General features: G+C 47.0%; 2 protein-coding genes across 4 annotated transcripts; both read left to right on the top strand.

Moving 5' to 3' along the window:
* Window positions 1-193: 193 nt before the first annotated feature.
* On the top strand, window positions 194-26,379 carry LOC129174107 (LIM zinc-binding domain-containing Nebulette-like). Of its 2 annotated transcripts, XM_054765721.1 has the most exons (8): window positions 194-445; window positions 1,285-1,379; window positions 4,745-4,829; window positions 4,913-5,020; window positions 24,309-24,474; window positions 24,888-24,980; window positions 25,512-25,654; window positions 25,727-26,379. In XM_054765721.1, the coding sequence occupies exons 1-8, from the start codon at window positions 377-379 to the stop codon at window positions 25,901-25,903; spliced, it is 936 nt and encodes a 311-aa protein (XP_054621696.1). In that variant the 5' UTR covers window positions 194-376; the 3' UTR covers window positions 25,904-26,379. The 2 variants fall into 2 exon arrangements, with proteins under 2 accessions (XP_054621696.1, XP_054621697.1); XM_054765722.1 differs by lacking the exon at window positions 24,888-24,980.
* On the top strand, window positions 5,072-22,275 carry LOC129174098 (nebulin-like). Of its 2 annotated transcripts, XM_054765704.1 has the most exons (48): window positions 5,072-7,302; window positions 7,383-7,630; window positions 7,739-7,810; window positions 9,623-9,724; window positions 9,807-9,917; window positions 9,988-10,092; window positions 10,178-10,288; window positions 10,353-10,463; window positions 11,078-11,191; window positions 11,261-11,371; window positions 11,439-11,543; window positions 11,609-11,719; window positions 11,789-11,893; window positions 11,972-12,082; window positions 12,152-12,262; window positions 12,336-12,446; window positions 12,547-12,651; window positions 12,718-12,822; window positions 12,898-13,008; window positions 13,330-13,440; window positions 13,531-13,641; window positions 13,714-13,824; window positions 13,912-14,022; window positions 14,082-14,192; window positions 15,206-15,313; window positions 15,397-15,504; window positions 15,644-15,754; window positions 15,837-15,947; window positions 16,035-16,145; window positions 16,224-16,334; window positions 16,404-16,508; window positions 16,597-16,707; window positions 16,772-16,879; window positions 17,151-17,261; window positions 17,637-17,747; window positions 17,805-17,915; window positions 17,986-18,096; window positions 18,166-18,276; window positions 19,345-19,455; window positions 19,527-19,634; window positions 19,690-19,800; window positions 19,870-19,980; window positions 20,532-20,642; window positions 20,748-20,849; window positions 21,025-21,129; window positions 21,216-21,320; window positions 21,812-21,910; window positions 22,004-22,275. In XM_054765704.1, the coding sequence occupies exons 1-48, from the start codon at window positions 7,293-7,295 to the stop codon at window positions 22,124-22,126; spliced, it is 5,250 nt and encodes a 1,749-aa protein (XP_054621679.1). In that variant the 5' UTR covers window positions 5,072-7,292; the 3' UTR covers window positions 22,127-22,275. The 2 variants fall into 2 exon arrangements, with proteins under 2 accessions (XP_054621679.1, XP_054621678.1); XM_054765703.1 differs by having other exon boundaries at window positions 21,812-22,275.
* Window positions 26,380-26,442: the final 63 nt, after the last annotated feature.

Raw genomic sequence — 26,442 nt, 5'->3', positions numbered from 1 at the left:
CATCCTAAAAACTACTTAAAAAATTACAAACACTAAAAAGACTACGTATTGTAGTATTACTACTTTTCCACCTCTGCTTATCAGTTAGGATGTTGTCAACACTGTGATTGACAGGTGATTAGGCCAGTGACGTGATGCTTTTGCACTGAAAGGGCCAGAGAGCCAGACGTATGAACTTCCGGTTTCCGGTACCTCTGCCAACTGCTGCTGGCTTGTCGCTGATGGCGCACTCACTCTGTCCTGGGCACCATCCACTCTCCTGGTCGTCCCTTCTTCTCTCTTCGGTTTTCTTGGTGTGTCGACGCTCGCCTCGGCGGTGACTTTATCCGCTTCCAGGGCAACATTTTACCCCGAATCAACACGACAGTTTAGGAGGATGAACCCCCAGTGTGCCCGCTGCGGGAAGATCGTGTATCCCACGGAGAAAGTGAGCTGCCTGGATAAGGTGAGCACTTTTTCCTCCCATAAGTGCGTGAAACTGTTTAACAGGAATTTCTTTTCACATTTGTTTCAATTTTCAGATATTAATGTTAAATATGTAAAAATAACTTTGTATTCTTTGATCTCAATAAATAAAAAAAATAAAACAGTAACATCCTTTGTAGCTGTAAGTAGGCTAAAATGATGTTTTTTCTTTAATGATGATTATTCGGAGATGAAATACGACATTTTATGCACACTCTAATGTACGCACAGTATATCAGCTGATTAAAATTACTCAACAATCCTGCGTGGGTTGGCCTCTACTGTGAATTTTAAAGCTTCCCACATTTTGTCTATGCTTCATGTCACGTTACAATTCTGGAAATAGCGCCACCTACTGTTTATTTATAATATTAGTTATTTGTATTATACTGTAAGTAATTTAAGAGTTAATTTGCATTTCCTGCTCTTGTTTGAAATGGTCTAAAGTGGAGGATTACGTCCAAAAAAGTCTACACATCTGTGGGGAACAAACAAAAAAACTTATTGTGTGTGGCGTAATTTTGATGAATTATTAAGTCACCTCTCGCGTCTCCTGTGTGCTCGGCGAGGCGTCAAATGACACGACAGCATGAGGGCGCCAATGAATACCACGTTCTTCCTCGGGAGGCGATCGTGAGTCGTGAGAAATTTGTAAACATATAACGTAAATAGGTCGGTGTCTACTTTGTCACCTTTTGTGTTCAGGAAGTCCTATCAGTAGTTAAAAACACTGCAACAGTTAACATTAAGACACATCAACAGACAGGCGGTACCGTTATAGCAGCTGACATGTTTGTGCGTGTTTTTTTTCCCTCCCAGAACTGGCACAAAGGATGCTTCCACTGCGAGGTTTGCAAGATGACCCTGAACATGAAGAACTACAAAGGTTACGACAAGAAGCCGTACTGCAACGCGTGAGTCCTCACCTGTGACCTCATATCACATTTCAGCAGCCTTCTTCTCAAGGGAATATACTATACAAAGTCAACCTGCATACACTTCAGAGTAGTCAGTGTACAGCTTATATAGCAGTGTAGAGTTGCTATCCACTGAACATGAGTCAACATTGTTGTCTATTGTTGCCATTGTTGTCTAAATAGCTGGCAACACGGTTGAGTAACATGATAATTGTGTGTTGCCTTCAGTCAAGCAGGTTGGTGTTAACGTCACGGTCTGGGGGAGCATGAGTGCTGCTGGCACCGTGGAGAGTAGAGATTTATTATCCACTAACAGCTGGCAACACAAGTGTGCTCACATCACGTCATCACAAATTGGTGGATCCTTCCGCTTGAGGATGCCCCCCAGATTCTCAAATGGGTTCAGGTGTGAAGGAGACATACTCAGCCACTAAATCACCATCACCTTCAGCTTCCTCAGCAAGGCACTTGTCATCTCGGAGGCGCGTTTGGACTCCTCGTTATGAAAAACTGCCATGCGGTCCCTTTTCTGCTTCACAATGTCGCAGTACCTGTTGGAATTTTTCATTCCCCTCAGTGAACCACAGCTCCTCAGTGCCAGCAGCACTCGTGCAGCCCTGGACCATGGCACTACCACTACTATCTTGCTGGTCACTTGTGTTGTTACCAGCTGTTTAGACAATAATGTCTTTGTGTTGGCTCATTTTCAGTAAACAGCAAATCGATAGCCGCATCTCCCGAGTGCAGGCGGCACTTGTGCATCCCCAGACCACGATGCTACTCACTTTTGGGAACTACTGTACATGTTCGGCTACAATGTGCCATTAGGCTGCGCCCACAGGCTCCTCCTATCAGCGTGCGGTGACCCCTTAAGGCTTTCATAGCAGCGATGGTGGTTTCGGCGGTGGCGGTTTGCGAGCCCCGCCTTGCTTCACATGTCACTCGCTTTGTGGCCTGGGCAGGCTTTCACGGCGGCAAGCGACAAGATGCTTCAGATTCCCAGGTTTAGACTCCAAACATGGTTTTCGAAGCCACTTTGAATGGCTTTCAGACTTGATCCTAACGTCAGAATTGTTCTTTATAATCCGTTCAGGGCTTTTGATCTGAAATGCAGTTCCTCACTGGGTGTGTTCCTTTACAGGGAAACAGAAAAATGGTGTTGTATTGACCCTAACCCCTCCCGTCCCATTCCATATTTCTGAATACACTAACAGGCAAACATATTTCTTTTATTTCATCACACAGCATCTTTAAATTCTCAGCCAGCTGCAGAGAATAAACACGCACTTTGTCCACTTTGACTATTCTGCAAACACACACAGGGTGGAGCTAAGACGAGAGAGGTTGGCTGACTTTTGACCGTTTTAATGTCAAAAAGGTGTTTCCTCTCTTGTAGCACACACACTCTTTGTTTCTTTGCCCTTTCACCAACAATTGTACACACAGCTCCAGATATTGTGGGAGTCGGCTCTTTTTATCCCTGTTTCTTTAATCCCCGCCCACATATTTGAACATGTGACGTTGTAACTTTATTTAGAAGCCGAGTGTACAAAACCAGCATCCTGTCGACTGAAGTCAAGGCCTATTGTTTCCAGAACCCTGCTGTGGTTGGTAATGATCCCGTATTATACTATTTATCAACAAAATAACAAAATAATAAAATGTGTTGGCTGGAATCTAGCTTTGATGTTGGAATTTAGACATTTTAGTAAGCCCCAATGGGAACACACACACCCTTTTGTGTATTTGGAGCTTTAATGCTAACGAGCTGTGTTTGTCCACGCCTGAGTGTGTCTCCAAGAAGTGCTATTGTGTACATTGTCCACATTTTAGGTATACACTTGTCCAACATAATAGATGCCATTTGTCACATACAACAACATAAGAAGTGCGACTAGTATAGCTCTGTGAGCTAAAGTGCTAACATTACACTCAAATTTCGACAGCAACATCATGCTAGATTAGCCCATTAGATGAGGAAAAACATGAACAGCTTCAGCATGCATTTCAAGATGTGTAGGGAAGCCTGTTTAAAAAAAAAACAAAAACATTTTAACACAAAAAAAAAAACAAGCTGGAATTTCAAAAAGGAGCAGTGGAGCAAACAAGTGAAGGAGTTTTCTCACATTTGGTGCTCATAAACAGGCTCTAGGAACGCATGTTACTGTTAGAACATCATTAAAAAGTCACTTTTGCACGTCGCTGTTGTGTCACTCACTCGCCACTGGAGCCACGCCCATCAGGCAAGATGATTGACATGCTCTTGATGGAAGATGAGAGGAAAACCACTTTAAGAGAGTAAAGAGCTAACAAAGCATCCATCAAGAACTCTGTCGAACAAACGACTTCAGTTGAGATAAAACATGTGACCACACACACGGACTTTTAATCTGCAGTGTGTGACTGGGCTTTGTATGACCTCTGACCTCTTCACCTTTGAACGAGGCACAGCGTTTCAGTTTAGTGATGCACACTTTGCTTCCGGAAGATTTGGACGTGCGCTACAGTCTTCAGTGCCCCTCCACATCACAAAGCAGGCAGGGCACGTTTCCTCTGTGCTGATGCAAGTTAGCCTTTATGCTAATAATCATTAGACGGCTTAAAGGAGTTCAGGGTGTCACCTGACTGCGTGTGGGAATGTTTGCTGTGACCGTGCGCTTATATAACTCAGCTGCCCGTGTAAGCCACTTCACTGCTGCACACTTTTCATGAAGCTTTCTTCCAGGTGGAGGCCCAGGAGGTTCTCCTTCGCCATGGCAACATCATAGACAATAGTGGTCTAAATTTGTACACACACACACACACACCCACACACACACACACACACACGCACACACAGGGTCATTGTTTGAGAGCTGTGGTCATTGTCACTACAACACTGCTTGTCCTGCTTGTTTGGATCATAGTTAGTTAGCCAACATGGTTACACATAAACATACGTACATGAGCAGCGGATGTGGGCGCACAAAGACGCAACTACGTTTTCACTTTCACTGAAATGCTGTAATTATAGCTGAAGCAATAATTGATCATTGTGGCGCTTTAATAATGATGTGGAGTGCATGAGAAGTTGCAAGGGAAAACGCAGCTCTTGACACACATGGTCATTTATGAACAAGTAAATTGGACAACACGGCAGCAACAGAACCAATGTTGTCATAGCGCTAAGGAGCAACAATGTGACAAGTGTAACACACATGACTTTCACACCAACAGGCTGAGTAGTGATAATTTTAAAGCGCACGCAAAGGTAGGCAAAGCTGCTGATGATCTTTTGGAGTTGGGCATGTTTAGGATTGCTTTTGTCTTTGCCGGCCCAGTTTGCAGTGTCCTTGCACTGTGTGTGTGTGTCCCAACTGCAGGCATTATCCCAAAACATCCTTCACCACTGTGACCGACACGCCGGAGAACCTGAGACTGAGACAGCAGAGCGAGCTGCAGAGCCAGGTGCATCTGCAGCTTTCATTTTGCTGAGCTGCATACCGTGTGATGTCGTTGTGAGTTGACTCCGCCCCCTGTTCCACCTGCAGGTGAAGTACAAGAAGGACTTTGAGGAGAGCAAAGGTCGGGGGTTCAGCATCGTGTCCGACACGCCGGAGATGCAGCGACTTAGACGCACGCAGGAGCAGATCAGTAACGTATGGACACACGCAAACATACACACTGTTTGTGTACATGCGTGTTAAAACGGTTGAGATGTGGTGTAGTTTTGTCAGTGAGCACGCACACGCACACACACACACACACACACACACGCACAGACACACACACACACACCCAGTGTGGACAAGATGAAGCTGATGACATCCTCCCAATTGGAGGGTCACATGAAAGCCTGTAAGTGACCCTTTATCGCCTGTGACCTTTGAATCGTTGACAGAGTGAGAAGCGATGCATGTTAACGTGTTCGCCAACTTGCGGGCTTTCCCTAGCATCTGTGACCTCGTCATGAAGAGGCTGGAGGAACGTGGGAGGATGAAGAGGAGGATATGGTGGGCGAACGAGCAGGAGGGCAGAGAATGGTGTCAGTAGAATGTTACGTAACGAGTGTGCGTGTGTGTGTGTGTGTGTGTGTGTGTATGTGTGTGAACGCTCCCATTCCCTGCTGCAAAATATCTTAGGTAACAAAATGTGTCAGGTTGTTAAATGTGTCAAGAGAGCTGGCGCGACGAAGCCCGAGGAGATTTTAGCGGATGTGGTGTTTGTGAATTCATTAGCAACATCTGAGCGGAGGGGTTGATGAACCTGCCAGTGGTTGAAGTTGTGTAGCTTCTGGAAGGATGTTGAGAGCCGCCACCTCTCTGGAGGACCTGTCTTTCAGGGACATGCTGTCATTGCTCTGTGCCTGGAGAACCACCATCTGCCAAACTGGACCCTCAGAGCCTACTCCCCAAAAAAGTGTTGGTTTTTTTGTGGAGTTTTTTGGTCACTGTTTACTTTCTCACCATCCACACAAACATTTTCATCTAAATTCACACCAGTGGCGTTTTTAGCAAAACCTCTGTTCGCATTCACTGGCTGCCATGCACATTTTGGCCAATCAGAAGCCTGAAAAGTTGACCACAACTGCTTAGCCGCCCATCATATGCCTTTGTTCATCAAAAAGTGTCATCGTAGGTGTGCAATGCCATGTATTATATTTAAAATCAGTGCTCCCTTACACAGACCCACCGACATGAATGTTTTTTTTTTTAAATCGCCTGTGGCCGTCGTAAGTAGCGTCTACCACTGCACGAAATGAAAACAGCACCCATAAGTCAATAACGCCATAAATAAGAGTTAAATACATGCGGGTGTTTCCTATAAATGAATATAAAAAAATATATATATATTTTTATTTGTGGCTGCCCACCACGAATACATTTGGCGCTACCTGTTCATTCTCTCTGAATAGTAAATGAACAGAGAATAATTCTTCCGACATAAGCCGAAAAGCTCAGGTTTACCCATCCACACACAAACTCTGAAGCAGGACCTTTTTGTTTTTAAGGGACATTTTTGTTTTGTGTGGACATTGCTTAAAAATCAATTCATTGTGTCTTTAAACGTCATTGAAGTTAACGCAGCAGCTTGAAAAGTATGTTTTTCTTTATTTTTCTCAAGTTGCTCACAATTAAGTCAGGTACAACAACATTTGCTCCAGCAGGGGGCGACTGTCATTGTGCAGAAGATTAAGAAAGTCCAGTAGATTACTTTTTTTTTTTTTTGCCACCTCGAGGTTGTCAAGTGGTCGCCATGGCGACCCGTCCAGCATGTCCAACATGCGTGATAGAATGCACATTTGTCGCTTTGGAGTATTGTCGTACATTCAAGGTGGTCCACAGTCTTTTTGTCGTGCAGTGACAGATGGCCATTGGGTTCTGTTTACCTCAGTGGCCATCTGACACCTCTTCTCAGCGCCAGAATACCTGCCGCCGCTTCCTGTGGTCCTGGCAGCTCCTGGTGACAACGCGTGGACCGTATGGACCAGCATTGCACTCTTATTCTGCCTCCTTAATGTTGGTTCACTTGTATGCAAAGACGTGAGCCTCATCGTCAGGTGAAGATCTCACCTGTATGACGGTGTAGGTGGCGTTAGCATGTGCATGTGTGTGTCACTGTGCCAGAGGTCCATTCTTTCCAGCATACGACACTGATCACCTTCTAAAACACGCTGTGATGAAGGTCAGCTTGCTGATAAGCTCCTGAGTGGAGGGCTAAATGCGGCCGTCATACGTGATAAGACGTACTCGATGAATGTCAGGCCATCACGAGTCTGGACCTGGCTGGAGCTGAGACTGAGACTGGATGCTGCAGGAGAAACCCTCATCCCGTTCAGAGCGTACTGTTGAAGAAGCTCTAAGGACTGACGTGAGAAGTCATAAAGGCTCTCAAGCAGCTTAAAGAGGACCGGGAGAGCACTTACAGGAGATGGAGCTTGGTGAGTGCATCTTTGAGGATGGTCTGAACTAGCGAGGCCACATGGTCTTCTCAACTCTCATCAAGTGTCTCAAATGTCAGAGATTCCCACCATGGAAGGAGAGGAGGCCTCATCCGCCCCTGAGTTGGACTTAAAGATGGAAGAACTTCCCACTGTGAAGGTGACAAAAGAGACCTTCCAAGAAACCGTGACGACCTTCAGCTCTAACCAAGTCACAACGTGTGACGCTTACCCTGTTGACCCTGACGAGAACACGGAGGACAACAATGAAACGGAGAAGGAAGGAGAGGAGGAAGGAGGAGGACAAAAAGTACCCAGAAGCCCACAGGTGAGACAACTGATCATTGTTAGCTTTTGTAAAGAATTTGTCCAACTCTTTGGACAAATTGTATTGTGGACCTAATCAGTCAAGAGTGTGTATGCTTGTGTGTGTAAGGCCTCAGATGCTGGACCACCTTTGCTTCCTGATCCAGCCTTCAACAGGAGATGCAGCCTCCTGTCCAGCGAGGTAGGTTCACCCAGAAATGTCAATGCAATGTCAGGCTGCACAAAAAAATCGCAATTCACGCTAACATGCAACAAAATTGTTTTTAAATTTTTTTTTTTTACTTAAGCTGCATCACAAACGCTGTCATTTTACTCAAAGACTCAGGCGGCAAAATGTGGGGAGAGAGTGAGGCCTGGATTATGCTTCTGCATCTACGTCGGCTCGTTCATCCCCCTCCACAGCCTCCTGTGTTGCGAGATGTGCAGCTCCAAAAAAAAAATCTAACCTTAGCTCTGCTTGGTCGGCTTTTTTTTTTTTTTTTTTACATTATTTGTTATGTGCATATGACTCATTAAATTTTGCAAATGCTTTCTCCGATTTCAAATGCACATTTTCAATAAAAGTGACTATTGTAACACATTGATTAGTTCCAGGTCCAATACTACTCCCTATCCAATGTTTCCCACAGGACTACAATCTATTTGGGGTGGTGTGTTGCGAGGGGAGGGAGGTGACGTTATGATGTTTTTTATTTTCGCAATGTGCTATGGGCCCATAAAACCCCGCCGTGATCCACAAATGGCCCAAAGGTGACACTTTGGACACACGTTTAGTTTCCGTATTTTATCGGGAAGGCAAAGTGCTACCAAATAATGGAAGCGTGCCTCCAAGCTCTGTCTTCTCACCACTGTCGCTAGTCATGACCCCCACTAGGCTGCACGCTTGTGCATGTGCCACGCATGTCTGGATCGCCACTCCTGTAGAGAATACTTTTCCTTTCCTGACTGTTTGTATTTGATTACCGTGTAAACACTTGACCCAAGCAACACTTCCCATTTTTCACTTTTTGTGCATATCCCTACTCGTTAAATATAGCCACAAGTCAGAACAGAGTGCCATGTCCTCTTATTCTCCGGCAGAACAGGTGCGTATCTGGAATACCTCCACAGTTTCATGATAATGTGTTCATGCAGGTCGTGCCAAATCTAGTCTGTAGCAGTCCAAATGTCATTGTGGCAAATGCGAAACACTGTCATCTCTCTTTAATTACCACCGTTTGCTTGCGACGAAGGAACTAGATGGACTATTTAGCCTTTTTACCCATTTCTATTTGTCAAAGAGCCCCCACAAGCAGAATTTTGTTAGCAAACCCTTTTTAAGAATACATTGTACAACTATTTCCCTAGACTTATGATTCTAAAAGAAGTTATCCATCAATATTTTGGTTAAGAAGTGCTAATAATCATATGCAGGGGCAGTTGTGTACTGATGTTAAAGCGCAGAACACAAACATGTTTAAAAGGAGGCTTGTCAACCCAGCGTTGCCGTTGGTAACCAGCCCTCAAAGGTTCCCCAGTGAGCCATTGAGTCCACTAAAAGAGGCAAAGAAAAGGAGATGCATAGCGGTGTGAAACGATGCTGCTTTCATTCAGGATGTGGGAGGCTGACATGTCGACGGTGACTCATCATGGAAACGAGTCGAGCCGCTTTATGAAATCCTCTCCGCTCGTTCCGGCGGTCGCTTGAGCTGCCTGCGTCCTCCAGCGCGGCACTCAGACTCCAACGTGAGTCACCCTGCCGCCGGGAGGTGAGCTGCTTCTAAATTTACTGCAGCTGGGAGCCGCCGGGTCGCATCAACCGCGCTCACGTCAATCCCAAAGTTCTCAACTTCTATGCTAATGCTCCTATCCACCAGTCAGGGATGGTGGCGTTGCCACGGAGATGAGAACCATTACTCAGTAGCGACAGAACACACACAAAGAATCACTCAACAAGAGAGATGCATTAAACCTGAATATGATGATGATGATGTTTCAAACCTCCACCTCGTAGGTGAAATACAAAGAAGACTTTGAGAAGATGAAGGGTCAGAGTCAGTTTGTTCCTGGAGCAGATCTCATCCATGCCAGGAACATCAGCGCCGTCCTGTCTGAGGTCTGAGCAGTGCGCCCGTGAACACCTTCGACCAAGTGAGAACAGGTCTTGGTGGTCCTCACACTCCCTGCTTCTGTTTCAGTCCAAATACAAAGAGGAGGGGAAGAAAGAGGCGTCGCTATCTCTCTACTCGCTCCTTCCAGAAACGCCAGAGATCCGACGTGCCAGAGAAGTTTCCCAGCTCCAGAGTGAGGTAGTCCAACCAGAACCAGAAGCTGTGCCATATGTTTGTTTGCTGTTACGTGTTGTTGGTGTCTTCTCAGGTTAAATACAAAGAAAACATGAAGATGTCCTCCTCGCTCTACTCACTGCTGCCAGAGACCACTCACACCCAATTTGTCAAAGAACTCACTGAGATACTGAGTGAGGTCCGACTGCTGGATAGATGGATGGATGATGATGAATGGATGGATCTGAGCAAACGTGTGATAGTGGAACTTCTCTGGTCCTCAGAACAAGTACAAGGAGGAGGGGAAGAAGGAGATGAGCAACACTTTGTACTCTCAGCTTCCTGAAACATGTGAGATGCATCTGGCCAAGAGCATCCATGAGTTTCAGAGTGAGGTACTTGGTGTCTCCTTCTTACGTTACATGTTAGCATGGTCAGACATCACACATGTTCTTACAGAAGAAGTACAAGGAAGATGGCAAGCGGAAGGCCTCCATCTCCCTCTACTCACAACTGGCCGACACTCCTGAGATCCAACACGCGCTGGAGATGTCCCAGCTGCAGAGTGATGTATTTCACCTCCATCCTACATCTAGACCACAGCTATTTAACTACAATGTCCTGGGGGGGGGCACATTTTTAGAAAGCGAAGTTGCCCTGGGCCAGACTTCCACCATTACTCCACCATTATTCTTTAAGGGTCTACGCAAAACCACTATTTAAAGGAGACAGGAGTGCTCAGCTGTTTTCAAAAACGCAAAAACGCTAGTCAAAGATCCTCCATATGACACGAGCACGCTGCTGTTTTTAAAGTATTGATGCAAACAATGCTAGTCAAAGTCCTCTAAATGACAGGAGCACTCTGCAGTTTTTAAGCACTGATGCAAAAAATGCTTGTGAAAGATCCTCTCTATACAAGAACCCTCTGCTGTTTTTAAGGACCTACTGCAAAAACACGAGTCAAAGATCCTCTAAAATGACAGTAGCACTTTGCTTTTTAAGCACCTACTGAAAAATGTCTTGTCAAAGATCCTGTATATGACCAAAGTGCTGTGCTATTTTTAGGAATCTAGTCTGACTTCATGTACTGGCTGGATTTTGTTGAAGAGCCCTGATCTGGATAGATCTTTTAGTGTAAGAACCAGCAAAGTCCGGCCTGTGTGTGACCCTCTGTCCTGTCTCAGGTGAATTATCGTCCCAAGGTGCTTGTAAAAGGGGCTCCTTCGTCTCTGTACTCTCAGCTTCCCGACACCAATGAGATCCAGTTTGCCAGAGAGATGACGGAGCTGCAGAGCCAGGTACCACAAAGTTTAGTAAAGGTTTGCCGTCACATCATGACGTGACACACAGTCTTTGTGGTCCATCAGAACAAATACCACGAGGAGGGCAGACGAAACCTCTGTCAGTCCTTCTACTCTCAGCTTCCCCACACCATGGAGACGCAGTTTGCTAAAAGTGTTGCTGAGCTGCAGAGCGAGGTGTGACTTCCACCATGGCAAACGTACCACAATTAAACTCACAGCTTTGTCGTCTTTTCGCCTTCAGCGCCGCTACAAGGAGGCGGGGAAAAAGAGCACGGCCTTGTACTCGCTTCTGCCGCAGACTCTGGAGACGGCGCACGCTAAGGACGCCTGCGAGCTCGCCAGCGAGGTGACAACCGCTTCTCATCTCACAGCTATCACAAACAATGATTCATTCTTTTTATCTTCCCGCAGGTCAAGTACAAAGAGGACGGCAAGAAGGAGATGAGCGTAAACTTGTACTCGCTGATGCCCGATACCATTGACACGCAACATGCTAAAGAGCTGTCGGTGCTACAGAGTGAGGTACGTCTCCAGCGTGCGACTGTGAGATCATTATGTGAGCGTGACTGCCACATTTGTGGTGGTCTGCAGGTGAAGTATAAAGAAGGAGTTGAGCAGAAGAACACCTTGTACCATCATCTCCCGGAGACCGCCGAGACCCGACTGGCAAAGGAGCTGTCCCAGCTGCAGAGCGAGGTATCGCCTCCAGACCATTGAAACCCGAATGTTCAGTGTAGTGCGCTGTGAGTGCAGCAACGCTGCGCTTGCTTGTAGATCAAGTATAAAGAAGGAGGAAGGAAGGAGATCAACAAGTGTCTCTACTCGTCGCTGCCTGACACTTTGGACACGCAGCACGCTAAAGATGCCGCGCTACTGCTTAGTCAGGTGCATCAGCTGCACGTTGCATCCACCTGCCATGACATATCTAAATGTGCGTGTGTGTGTGTTGATCAGACTAAGTACAAAGAGAGCAGTAAGAAGGAAATGTCACACAGCCTGTTCGCCACTCTCAGCGACACGAGTGAAATCAGCCTGGCCAAGGAGATGAAGGACATCCTGAGCGAGGTGAGGATGCACCCAACAGGATTCGGACTCCCTGTGGTCTCTGAAGTGTTCTAATAAAATTGTTCCCTCACAGAGGAAGTACAAAGAGAGCGGCAGGAAGCAGCTGGCTCAGAGCCTCTACTCACGACTCGCGGACACGGCGGAGACACGCTTTGCTAGGAGCATTTCCGAGCTACAGAGTGAGGTGACGCAAGTCCAGACAGATCAAAAGTTTGGAGACGCTCCGTTGAATATGAAGGTGTCTCCAAACTTTTGACTGGTACTGTGTGCTCATATCCTGCCAGGTGAAATACAAGAAGGGACAGAAAGAGTCCAGGTCTCTCTACTCCACGCTGCCCGCCACTCTGGAGACACAGCACGCCAAAGAGGCAGCTGACGTGCAGAGTGAGGTAAAGTACAGTACATACACAACACAAGTCCAGATCCGATCAGCCATCTTGCTCCAAACCTCTCAGCTGAAGTACACTCAGAAGAAAGATCTCAAGTCCACCTTGTTCCACCTGCTGCCTGAAACCTTGGACACGGCCCACGCTAGAGACGTCTCTGAGCTTCTAAGTCAGGTGACCGGCATCCATTTCTTCCTAATGGGAAGTTTTCTTGCTGAGGTTGTAACTCGTAGTGGTTCTGGTCTGCAGGTGAAGTACCAGGAAGACGGCAAGAAGGAGATGAATGTTAACTTGTACTCGCTGCTGCCCCAAACCATCGACACGCAACACGCTAAAGAGCTTTCCGACCTGCAGAGTGAGGTACTCTCGTCACTGTGACCACATTTTTACTAAGTTACTCTAATGCGTCTGTGTAGGCTCTCAGTCGTACAGGAGTTGTTGAGGCTTCTTGAGACGTCATCTGTACTTCTTCATAGAAGTACAGATGACGTCTCAAGAAGCCTTTCCCTCGATAAGTTACTCTAAGTTACTCCAAGTTGTGAAATAGCTGTAAATCCTGCCCAGAAGATAGGACAAGAATTTCTGTATTGGGTGATAATTGTAGTCTCCATAGCAACCAAATTGAGGGTGTTTTAAACATGCATGACGTGTATGGTGGTCTCACCTGGGGGTCTGCTGTAGGTGAAGTACAAAGAAGGCCTGAAGCAGAAGATGCAGAGCAGTTTGTACCATCATCTCCCAGAAACCCCTCAGACTCATCAGGCCAAGCAGATGTCAGAGCTGCAGAGCGAGGTGCCAACACCACCGACTTGACAGCGTTAGAAGGCTTATATGGATAAAGCATTAAGTCCACCATTTTGACATGTCTCCTCCTTACTTCAGAGCAGGTACAAATCTGCAGGTGAGAAGGAGCTCCACAGTTCTCTGTACTCCGCCCTACCTGTCACCATGGAGACACAGCACGCCAAAGACGCTGCCGAGATGCTCAGCGAGGTAGCGTGCATATGTCCTAGCTCATGTTGAGGACACCGTGTTCACAGTGTTCACGCTGATGTTGTCTTCCAGGTCAGGTACAAGGAGAGCGGGAAGAAGGAGATGTCCGCCTCGCTTTACGCCAACTTGCCTGACACCTGCCAGACCAGCTTCAGCAGACAGATGACACACATGCAGAGCGAGGTGCCTTCAAAGGAGAGACCACATTGGTCAAAATAAAATGATATTTTTTAGTTGTTTTCATAGTACAAGACATCTTGTGTCCTTCAGAACAAGTACAAGGAGGACGGGAAGAGAAGCCTCTCTCGGAGTTTCTACTCCCAGTTAGCACAAACGGCCGAGACGCAGTTTGCTAAGAGTGTCACCGAGCTGCAGAGCGAGGTGAGCTCATTTGCATTTTTGCGTATGCGTGCACACTTTGACCATCAGCGTCCCTGCAGGTGAAGTACAAGGAGGACGCCCAGAAGGAGATGACGTCCTCGCTGTTCAGCAGCCTCCCTCAGACGGTCCACACGCAGCGGGCCAAGGAGGTGACGGCGCTCCAGAGTCAGGTGACTGTCTTAGACACGGGTGTCCAAATATTTTCCACGGAGGCCCGCATACTGAAAAAGGAAAATCCATTTTAATATTTTTGATGATGTAAACAGGCTAGAAAAGAGCCATATAGATACTGTATGCTACGACGATCAGAGCGCAGAACAATAATTTACAATATTGAACTTTTTGACAATTCTTCAAATTTGATGAGAGACAGTACTGAATTTGCTGTATGCTATAATCACCCAAATTATTTATATTGCAAATATGACATTTAATCTCTATTTTTGTAATATTACATATATTTTGTATATGTGCCCTGCGATTGGCTGGCTACCAGTCCAGGTGTACCCCGCCTCTGGGCCAAAGTCAGCTGGGATAGGCTCCAGCATACCTTCGCAACCCTAATGAGGATTAAGCGGCATAGAAAATGAATGAATATTAAAAGTACTTATATACACAATACAAATATTTTACTTTACTCTGTTGTGAATTTATTTAAATGTACCTATGTACCTATGTTAACGAGCCAGTATCAGAGTCGTTCATACCCAACTCAGGGAGCGACACTTCCCTTTTATCGGAGGTGCTAATGGCAGAAGAGGATTAGACCACTACTCCGCCCAGGCTTAGTGTAAGGAACCAATAGGAGGAGGGTGTTGGCACACCAATTCCGCCCACTCTTACTGTATTTAAGGCCTAGGCTACCAGCACTTATTAGTTCGCTGACGAAGCTCTTCGGATGAGGAGCGAAACGTCCGACATCTTCTTCACAGAAGTACAGATGACGTCTCAAGAAGCCTTTCCCTCGATGGACAACTCCTGTACGACTGAGAGCCTACACAGACCCTATGTTTTATTTTATTTTTTTTTTTGGTTTAATTATATCTTTAGAATGTGCCATTGGCCAAAAAAAAGACAGAAGCGTTCCGCAATGGCCCCTGTGCCACACTTTGGACATACCTGGACTTGAAAGGTGACACTTGACGTTTAAAAAAAAAAAAGGTATTTGTTTTATTTGACACAGGTGAAATACCAGGAGGGCAGGAAAGACGCCGCCTCGTCTCTCTATCACCTCCTCCCGGAGACGCCACAGACGCAGCTCGCCAAGCATGTGTCAGAGATCCAAAGTGAGGTCAGGCCATGCCCACTTTTTGTTCCTCATAGCTGCTTTTTCCTCTTTTTAACCTTTTTTTTTTTTTTTTAAAACATTGCCAGGCAAACTACAAGAGGGACAAAGACGAGCTGTCCAACTCGTTGTACTCGCTGCTTCCGCAAACGTTGGACACCCGGTTTGCGAAGGACATGGCTGAGACGCATAGCCAGGTATTTGAACGCAGCCTGGACAGGACAACAACTGCAGTCTTGCTGCTGATGTCACTCCAGGGTTAATATATCAGCCAATAGGAAGCCAGGCTGATAAGAGGACATCATCTGTGTGTGTGTGTGTGTGTGTGTGTTTCAGACCAAGTACACGCAAGAAGCCAAGCAGCAGGCGGCGGCGTCTTTGTACGCCAAACTACCCGAAACCATGGAGACCAAACACGCCAAAGAAGTGAGGATGCTGCAAAGTGAAGTGAGTCCTGCTTTGTCTTTTTCTCTCATCGAAGAGGAACCCTGATTGCAAGCTGATCCGATCTGGTCTCCTCCCGCCACAGAACCAGTACAAAGCGGAGGGGAAGAAGCAGATGACGTCGTCTCTCTACGCTCAGCTTCCTGAGACCTCAGAGACACAGCTGGCCCGAGAGGTTGCGCTGATCCAGAGCGAGGTACCCAAAAAGTACATTTGTGGACTTTTACGACTTTGACTGGAGTAATACAACATCAGGACCGGCTCGTTTGTGTTTTTGGTTCAGAATAAATACAAAGAGAGCGGGAAGAAGGCACAGACTGTCAGCGTCTACTCGCAGCTCCCAGACACCAACGACATCCAGTTTGCTAAAAGCGTGTCCGAGATCCAAAGCGAGGTACGCAACAACATCAGATTTTCCACAAAATCAGCCAGCTCACGTGGACCCAACAGGACCTGTGTGATGCCTTTCCAGAACAAGTACAAGGAGGCAGGCAGGAGACAAGCGTCCAGCTGCCTGTACTCCATGTTGCCGGACACTCTGGAGACCCAGCACGCTAAGGAAGTGTCACAGCTGCAGAGTCAGGTGAGTACCGAGTCTGCAAGAAGCAAGTCCAGAGCATGGTTCTGAAGCTCTTCTGCCATCTTTGTTAAGGTCAGCTACAAGCACAAGGAGGACGCCAGCAGGCCGCTCTATCACCAGCTACCTCAAACCAGCCAGACGCAGGCGGCCAAAGAGCTGACTGACCTGTACAGCCAGGTGAACAGCTTCACGCGTGTGTTTCACACTGAAATGTGCAAGTAAATGTCTGTGTGTGTGTGTGCGTGTGTGTGCGTGTTCTCTGCAGGTGAAGTACAAAGAAGACGGTAAGAAGCAGATGACGACAAACCTGTACTCGCATCTTCCTGAGACTTATGAGACTCAGTTTGCCAAACAGATGTCGGACTTACATAGCCAGGTGAGGATCCTGAATGCACCATCATACTGAGTGATACCAGGCTGTTTACTTTAGTTCCTTCCAGACAAAGTACCAGAAGGACAAAGAGGATCTGCCCAACACGTTGTTCTCTCTGCTGCCCGAAACTCTGGACACTCGTTTTGTGAAGGACATGGCTGACACTCACAGCCAGGTCAGAGAAAAAATTGGAAATAGCTTTTGGACACACTCTTGACTGTGTGTGCGTGTGCACAGCCAGATAAACCAGGGACCCTTGTCTATTCTGGGCTCTTTATCAGAGCTGCTGGAGTCCTTGTCTTGGCATGCTCACTTGCTGCTGATATATTATAGTAGTATAGTATAAGTAAGCCATCAATAAATAAATACATCCTAATAAATAAATCATGTAATGCCTCGGAAGCCAGCTTTGTATGGCAACAGTGTGTCTCCTGTGTGTGGCGCAGGTCAAATACAAAGAGGCAGGAAAGAAGGAGGTCAGCAGCGCTCTGTACCATCAGCTGCCTGAGACCGCCGAGACACTTCATGCGAAAGAACAGTCTGCGCTGCAGAGTCAAGTACTCGCTTTACTGTCACACTCTCATGAAAACATGTTGGAAATACACGGGATTACACATCATGATGCTGCTAGCTCACGGGTCCCCAACCACCAGACAACGACCCGGTACCGGTCCGGTCAGACGTGATAGAAGACACACAATCAATTTATTTTACCCCGAGGTCACCTCAGGGTTAAGGTTGGCGAGTGTGTGCGTGGAGAGACATGCTACGTCAACAAGGTTGGGGACCACTCAGCTAACAGTGATTAGCGTCCCCATAAAGTCAGCATGTATCGTCAATTAGGGCAGCAGCAGTAGCTTAATCTGTAACTATTTTTGCAGTATGTTATAATGCATCATGGCAGCACAGCTATGTTGACCTCATTCTTGCAGAACAAGTACAAGCAGAGCGGGAAGGATGCGTTGGCATCCAGTCTGTACGCTCAGCTGCCGCAGACGGCCGAGACGCAGCTGGCCGCTAAGATGTCGGAGCTGCAGAGCGAGGTGAGCCCGCGTGCGCATGCCAGGATGCCAGGTTTTCAAACGGCAGTGTCTTTGCAGAGCAAGTACAAGGAGGAAGGTGTCAAGAGCCTCAGCCGCAGCGCCTACAGTCAGCTGGCAGACACCACGGAGACGCAGCTCGCTAAAACGCTCTCGGAGCTTCAGAGCGAGGTGAACGTCCAGCTTGTGGAGCGATACAGACGTTTGTAAGCAACACCATGACTGATAGTTGTCACCGCAGACTAAATACAAGGAGGCCAGCAGGAGGGAGGTGGCCATCAGCCTCTACCACCGCCTGCCTGAGACCATGCAGACGTTGCACGCTAAAGAGGCCACGCAGCGGCAGAGTCAGGTGCACACATTGTTCGTTATCCCCGCCCAAGTTCTTATTACGCTGACAGTCCACCTGCGCTCTCTCCAGGTCAACTACAAGGCGGAAGGTCAGAGGGCACAGAGCTGCAGCCTGTACTCCCAGCTGCCTGATACCCAGGAGATCAAGTTTGCTAAAGCCGTCATGGAGCTGCAGAGTGAGGTGATGTCTTGCTACAAAAGAGGTTATTGGTCAGGGCAGAGGTGTCTAAACTTTTTGTGGAAAATGAAAGGATTCAACTTTGCCAAGGATGCTAAGAAGTTACATATAGAAGAAAGATAAAGACATAAGAAAAAACCTCTCAGATTTGTACAGTACACTGTACACTGTAGGTGAAAATGCATATTTTTACTATCAACATCATCGTCAACATCGTCTTTGCTCATTTTTCCCCATTTTTGCAGGTTTTATTTTGTATTTTTTTCTTAAATATTCTTCTTTTATAATAATATGACTTTATTCCCATATTATTGTAATATTATAAGATATATAATATTATAACTTTTTTCCTCAACCTAATTAAAAAAAATTACAACTTTATTTAGTTTTGTTTCTCAAAATGTTCCTACTTTTAAAAAATAACATACTTTTCCTTTAATATTTCATCTCTATGCTACTAAAATCACATTATTGTTCCTCATAATTTTACGTTATTCTCATAAAATAAATACTTTTTCTCGTTAGAATACGACTTTTTTCTTGTAATATTTTGACTTTATTCTCGTAAAATTTCAGCTGTTTTTTTTTATTTCTGCTTTTTTTCTCTCAAGTATTTTAACTTTCTTCTTGTAATTATGGCTTTATTCTTTGCCTTATTTGTTTGTCGTATTACGACTTTTAAAAAATTGTATGCTGCTAAAACTGTTATTTTTCTTGATAATATCACAACTTTATTGTCGTAAAATTACGCCTTTTTTTCATTAGATTACAATGTTTTTTTATTCATATTCTTGACTTTTTTTTCTTGTTGAGTTCCTGCTGATTTTCAATTTTGCTGTTTTTTGTTAAATTTGAGAATCTGCCAAAGCCAATAAAAAAACTGCTGCGGGCTGCAAATGGCCCCTCGGCTGCACTTTGCACACCGTTGGATTAAAGTTAGGGTTGGGTTTGAGGTTAGCGTTAGCGTTAGGAGTGAATACAGTATTTTCATAATATGCAATATTTCCACATCTGCAGTACACACTAGTACACTACAGCGAGACAACACAACTTTTCACGTTTGTGTCATAGAATAAGTACAAGGCCAAAGGTCGGCAGGAGAGCAGCAGCAGTGTGTTTCACCAGATGGCCGAGACCAGCCAGACTGAGCTTGTCAAGCGCTTGTCAGAACTTCAGAGTGAGGTGAGCGACAGCATCATCCAGGTTCCAAAAGTCCACCTTGGGAATACTTTGGCGTGTTCCTGTGCGTCCAGACAAAGTACAAGAAGGACAAAGAGGATCTGTCCAACACGTTGTTCTCTCAGCTGCCTGAGACTCTGGACACTCGCTTTGTGAAGGACATGGCTGACACTCACAGCCAGGTGAGTCGTGTTGACATTGTGTCAGTGCAGTGTTGTTATTGTCATGTTTTGCCAGAGTAAGTACAAGGAGGCCAGTAAGAAGGAGATGGTCAAGAGTTTGTACTCGCTTTTGCCGCACACCAAAGACATTCAGCACGCCAAAGAACAAAGTCAGCTACTGAGCGAGGTACAGCCTTCACGTCTGGATCAATCCCACGGGAACATCGTCATGCGGAGGCTGACGTTTGGTTTGCAGAAGCTGTACAAGGAGGAGGGAAAGAAGGAAGCCACCAGCAGCTTGTACGCTCACATGCCCCAAACCATCGAGACCGTCTTTGCGAAGGAGTTGAGCAGGACGCAGAGCGACGTAAGCTGAAAGACTGCAGGAGATTGAACCACGCGTGATGGTATCGTCTTGCTTGACAACAGATGTTGCCTGAGGACACAGACGCTGACCTACTGCACTCACACGCACAAAAGCTACCTCTGACTAGCTGCAGGGGGAAAATACACTTCATCCACCACATGTCCACAACATCTTAGCTTCACCACTTCACATGCTAATCTCCAACAGCCAAAACAAATATGCTAAAATGCCATTTTTGCTGGCAGCAGTCTTGTTAGCTGCATCAAATCGCCTCCAGGGGCGCTATTTGTATTGACTCTCTATCACGTCTGAAGGAACAAAGTGGTACTACAAGTCAAGGGTTTTCAAACTGCGTTTGCCTTTGTTTGCCTCAGGGGGGCAGCACATGAAACTCCATTCACGTGTGTTGACCCGGCAATTGAACGCTAACTAGAGCGTAGAACCAGACCCGGACCAGACAATAAACCGACCTTAACCTTTTTGCCTTTGGACAAGACCAAGAAAAGTTGCACTATCGATTTGTTTTGTTTGTGCTCTTGTGCTCTGCGTAGAAGTTCTACAAGGAGCAGTTTAACCGAGAGAAGGGGAAGTCGGGCTACGCCAACATGGAGACGCTGCCCGAGGTGGAGCGCGCCATGGAGGTCAACAAGAACCAGAGCGACGTAAATGCAACCGCAGCCGGGAAACGTCACATCACGTTAACGTCACATCACGTTAACGTCTTGCCCACCACACGTGACGTCACATGATGTCTCCGCTGTTTGCAGGTCAGCTACAGGAAGGGCAAGGAGGAGCTTCATCACTACAACACAGCGCCTGACAGAGCCGACATTGTCAGCGCAACCAACGCTGCCAAACTGGCCAGCGATGTGAGTCTGTGTGTGTTCATGCGTGTGTGTGTGTGTCAACCCACAAGCACTTTGCAGCCTCCATGACAACCGTTTGATGAATTATAGAAAGTGGAAACATCCTTCTTAATGGGACTACATCTCATTTTGATCTATTATGCATGCGTTGAATTATTTGTATGTGTGGCGCCCACAGGTGGCCTACAAGAGCAACAGCAAGCAGATGGTCTTGAGCGACGCGTCTCTTCTGGCCCGAACGGACATCCATCACGCCAAAGAAGCGTCTAAACTGGCCAGCCAGGTAAAACAAACGCACACACACAAGCTACCCACAATGCATCAGGTGTGGCCCAACATTTGAAAAGCCCCACCCATCCCTCCCTGCAGGTGAAGTACAAGCAAGCGTTGGAGCCGCATGCTCGACCTCGCTACAACCCGATGGAGTGTGTGTCCTTTAAACACACACAAGCAGCGGCTGCGCTCGCCAGTCAGGTGAGGAAGTCACCTATCAGGTGCATGATTTTCAAAATAAGAGCTCTCTCACAGCAGGCACCTGACCAGAACTCCACCCACCAGAACATGTGTGTGTGTGTGTGTGTGTGTGTGTGTGTCATCCACTTTGACACTCTCCCTAACGTGCAGCCTGTTTAGTGAGGCAGTAACCATGGAAACCTTTATCAAGCAAATGGAGGAGGCCTGTTGGATGAAAGCTGGAGAAGTTGAAGAGGTTTTAGCTCACATGCACACATTTGGTCCATCCTCCACCCACACACACACACACACACACACTCAGAGCAAATAGTTCCAAACGTTACATAAGCAGCTCGTTGGCAACACAACCATGCAGCTTGAATTCACTTTGTTGTCCTCAGCGCCCTGTTCGGAGAAGTTAAAACGAAATTAAAACAGAGGAGAGCAACTGTCGTGTGTTCTTGGCTGACATCCTCTCTCATGCTCTACATCATCTTTTTTTTTTTATCCAGGTGAAGTATAAGAGCAACCAGAAACCAAAAGACTCCTCAGACCTGCCCAACCTCCTGCAGCTAGAACATGTGCTGCATGCCAGCAAGCTGCAGAGCAACGTGTGTAAAAAAAAAAAAAAAAAAGGAAAAACATGGACGCCGACTCCCCTTCTTCACCATCAAATCCACGTGTGTGTGTGTGTGTGGGATCAGGTAGAGTATAAGAAGAAGTACGAGCAGAACAAAGCTCAGCACCACATGTCTCTGGACACGGCTGAACAGCGCCACCACAAGGAGAATGCAGTGCTGCACAGTCAGGTGTGTGTCATCACGTGATGGCGTTTCCTCTTCCCCCGGTGACGGGTGTGGCTTTGCGGTCGCAGGTGAAGTATCACGAGGAGTACGAGAAGAGCAAAGGCCACACAAGTGTGGAATTTGCCGACACGCAGACGTACAAAGTGTTCAAGGACGCTCAGAAGATGCAAAGTGAGGTGAGAGAGCATCAAGGTGATTGTTAGTGGTTGTCGAGACGCAGGAAGTGAAGGTGTGTGTGTGTGTGTCCTTTAGAGGGAGTACAGGCGGGATTACGAGGAGCACATCAAGGGGAAAGCCTTGGTGGATGTGGACCAGACGCCGGCATATCTGACGGCCCGGCACGCCAGCGACCTGCTGAACGAGGTAGCACGCACACAGTGGACAAACTGTGTCATTACAACTGTGCCGTAGTAATGATAATAATAAGAGGAATGTTTGTCTGTGTAGAAGGAGTACAGGAAGGACCTGGAGCAGGAAGTCAAGGGGCGGGGCTTATCCGGCATCGGCCTGGAGGAAACACCTGAGCTGCTGAGGGTAAAAAAAGCCAATCAGATTCTGAACCAGGTCTGTACTTTCAAAGTGTCCATGTGAGCAGTGAAAGGATCTGGTGCTCGTCTGACCCTGATGTTGCTCTTCACAGAAGGAGTATCACAAGGATCTGGACACCATGATCGTGGGTAAAGGAATGGAGCTGAGCGGGGATGTCCTGGAGGTCCGAAGGGCCAAGAGGGCGTCAGAGATCCAAAGTCAGGTAACTCTCAGAACCGGACATGCGTGTCGCTTTGCTAGCTGCTGCAGCGTATGTGCGTTTGTTTCACAGAGGTCCTACAAACAGACGGAACATCTCCCAGAGAACTCGTACGGGACCATCACAGACACTCCGGAGCTCCTGCACGCCTCCTACCTCAAAGACGTGTACAGTCAGGTGAGTTGTTATGGGCACTCTTCCTGATGACATCATCATGTGTCATGTCACCACACCAGAGGAAGTACAAGGACGAGGCGGAGCATCTGAGGGGCCGTTACAGCGTCCTGTCGCACACTCCTGAGATGGACCGGGTCAAAGCCAACCAGAGACACATTAGCTCCGTGAGTGTGTAGAATGTCACCTCTGCATGCGCTTTTAATTATTAGCTACAGAGCTGTTGTGTTACACTCACTGTACTGTACAATCGACTCATCAGCGCTATCAATGCTAGGCTGAGCACTTTGTTCCTCAATGCGATTACAACATTGGTTCTGTTCCTGCAAGATGGCAGTTACTGCTTTTGAAGTATCACTAGCGGTGAAGCATTCAGCAGCTTCATCTATACCTCTGCGTGTTCTTTAAAATGTTTGCTACTCAGCTGGTTTGAGACTCACGTGTGCTGCACTTCCCGTACTGTTGCTGACAATGAATAATCCTTAAATGGTGCGAACATGAAGGTCTGACTATCACCCGCTAGCTGCGCTACAGCTGGGACTCCAAGTTGATGAGGGGTCTGATTTCCTCAGTCGCGGAGACGCCAGAGATCGTCCTCGCCAGGGAGAACGCCAGGAAGATCAGTGATGTACACGCACACACACATACACGCATTCTTTAGAAGTGCAGTCAGTCATGTGCTGATGTTCAGGTCCAGTACAGAGAAGAGGTGGGTTGTGGGACCGCCATCATGGACACACCTGAGATGAAGAGAGTCCGACGCAATCAGGAGAACATCAGCTCAGTGAGGGCCTGGAAACACACACACACACACACACACATACACATACACAAATACACAGTGGTATCCATGTCATGATGTGTGTGTGTGTGTGTGTGTGTGTGTGTGTGTGTGTGTGTACGTACAGGTAAAGTACCAGCTTGGGCTGCAGGAGCTGAGGGGGCGGAGCTGCACTGAGTTGGACACACCTGAGTACAGGCGTGTCAGGAGGTCACAGGACTCGGTGTCCATGGTAGCGGCTTGGTTGTCATGGCGGCGGGAGGCGCTAACATGGCACAGCGTGTGGGACTGCAGCACTTAACATGGAGGATGTGTGTGTGTGTGTGTGCGCACGTGTGTGTGTGTGTGTGTGGATAATAAAGGTTTGGTTCAAACATGGGTTCCTTTATGTGCTCACTGACAAAATACACTGTGTGTGTGTGTGTGTGTGCGCACGTGTGTCCACCACTCCTTATTACACTTACATGCTCTGTTGACATCTCCTGTTTTTGGCCCAACAGGCTAAGTACCACGAGGGCTTCGAGCGGGCCCGCGGTCGAGGTTCTATGCCAGGACTGGACGAGCCCGGCATGGAGCGCTACCAGCGAGCCAATCACATGATGGCCGACGTGGGCCCACACAAGCAGATGATGGAGCTTGACCGACGACCTGGAGGCATCATCGTAGGTCAGCAAAACCACCTTTTCTCTGCTTTCAAGTGTAAATACAGTATATATGTTTTAATTATGGTAAGGTACAGTATGGTGGTTTGATGGTGCTATCTGCAGGGGAAAAAGAGTACTGCAGCTAAAAATCAAACAGTCTCAAGTCAGTTCTTTCTCCAGCAAGAAGATGCTTTGACAAGACATGATGTTGTCTTTATTGCTTTGCCAGCGTTGCTGCATCATCGTTAATCTTTTTTATTTTTTGGATTAAAATAATTGCCCCCCCCAAAAAAATCATGTTATCTTCTTACTGAGGAGGTTGAGAATCTTTAATGTAGACCAACAAGTGAACTCGATGTGGTGCTGGCTGGTTCTTCTGGTCCATATGGTCTGGACTGCCAGCCTGCTAACCTTCACCCCATCATGTGTTAAAAGACCTGAAGGTGTGGAGAACAGACCCAGGCTCCATCTTTGACTTTGACCCTCTGGAGGATGACATCCAGTCCAAGAGCCTCCGCAGGATGTCTGGTAGTCCAACCCCCCACAGCCCCCCATGTTGTCTTGTCTTTTTTTTTTTTTTTTAGCCACCATTCAGGTGATCATAGTACAGCCATTTGACCATTTCCTCCTCTGCATGATGCTTTGCCACCTCTGTGTCGCCCCCTGGTGTCAGAGCGGGCCGACCGCAGACTGAGCAGGCGTCAGTCTCAGCAGTCTCCGGCGCCCAGTCACGGTGGGACTCAGTCCGTCAGCTCGCTGACCTCTGACCTTTGGGAGCGCAGCAGCAACAGCGACACACCCGGTACCCAGCGAGAACGGGCGCACACGTGTGCTATTAACATTGTGGCGTGTGATTGGACGTTAACGTCACGCGTGGGGCTGAAAATGACTTTGCATGGACAGAAGTATCGGGACACAAATAGGAAGTGAAAAGTTATTTGTGAGAGCAGAGGTTTGATGAGCGTGCTCTTCTGCACCAAACTCTTCCAAGCTTGCCTTTATGTTGACGCAGGACACAGAGTGGTGCTGACTTCTTCTCTTTTTGTGTTTGTTGCACAGCTCCCGTGCTGCCTGGAGCGTACCAGCAGGGTATACACATGCATCAGCAGCATCAGCATCCGCAGCATCACCACGGCTACATGCACCAAACCAGCATGTCATCCGTCAGATCCGTCACCTCGCCGCCGCACTCGTCCGCCACGGTGAGTACAACAGGCTCCCAAAGTTGGTGTTGCTTATGTCGGGATGCACTCACTCAACTTTCTGTCATGCAGCGTGTTTACCGGGCGCTGTACGACTACGCGGCACAGGACCACGACGAGGTCTCCTTCAGGGACGGTGATGTCATCGTCAACGCTCAGCCCATTGACGAGGGCTGGATGTACGGCACCGTGCAGCGGACCGGAAAATCTGGGATGTTGCCAGCCAACTATGTGGAGTGTTGTAACTAGACTACTTTGTTTCTGTGTGTGTGTGTGTATGTGCGCGCGCGTGTGCGTGGTTTCTATATTTCACAGTTTGCTTACGTCAATCCTGTGTAAACATCATGACTCAAAACACAATACACAACACAGAGGAAGAAAGGCTGAGTTTATGTGTTATGTTTGAATCTACAGCGTTTCTGAGAGTGAGTGACAGCTGATGGATGTGTCCTTTGTAACACATTTGTTTGTTTTAAATGAATGAAAACACCCCATGTCACTTATTTGCCGATAACTTTTTCTAATATGTCCTCTTTATCTCGGATTATACTTTTAACTGCATGTTATTTCACTTCATATCACACCACATATGTACTGCTATGCTTCCTATGATACATGACAGAAATAAAACATGATCACATATGACGCCTTCAGTCAGTGATTATCAAAACAACCACAATGATCGTGTTATGCTAACTGTCAATTAAAAATACATGGTGAAAGTATCTGGACGTTGATATGATCAGAAAATGTCATTCTTCTAGAATAAGCCTGTTGACGTCATGGTG

The sequence above is a fragment of the Dunckerocampus dactyliophorus genome, chromosome 21 (genome assembly GCF_027744805.1).
Source record: "Dunckerocampus dactyliophorus isolate RoL2022-P2 chromosome 21, RoL_Ddac_1.1, whole genome shotgun sequence".
Taxonomy (NCBI): domain Eukaryota; kingdom Metazoa; phylum Chordata; class Actinopteri; order Syngnathiformes; family Syngnathidae; genus Dunckerocampus; species Dunckerocampus dactyliophorus.
Note: the sequence above shows the minus strand (reverse complement) of the source record. Positions and strands in the feature narration are given on the sequence as shown.

Bases quoted from the DNA above. Each gene is read 5' to 3' on its own strand.
- LOC129174107 (XM_054765721.1), top strand. From the start codon at position 377: ATGAACCCCCAGTGTGCCCGCTGCGGGAAGATCGTGTATCCCACGGAG. The intron at 446-1,284 runs GTGAGCACTTTT...TTTCCCTCCCAG, and splicing joins AAGTGAGCTGCCTGGATAAG to AACTGGCACAAAGGATGCTT. The intron at 25,655-25,726 runs GTGAGTACAACA...TCTGTCATGCAG, and splicing joins CGCCGCACTCGTCCGCCACG to CGTGTTTACCGGGCGCTGTA.
- LOC129174098 (XM_054765703.1), top strand. The intron at 15,948-16,034 runs GTACCCAAAAAG...TTTTTGGTTCAG, and splicing joins TTGCGCTGATCCAGAGCGAG to AATAAATACAAAGAGAGCGG. The intron at 21,130-21,215 runs GTAAAACAAACG...CCCTCCCTGCAG, and splicing joins CGTCTAAACTGGCCAGCCAG to GTGAAGTACAAGCAAGCGTT.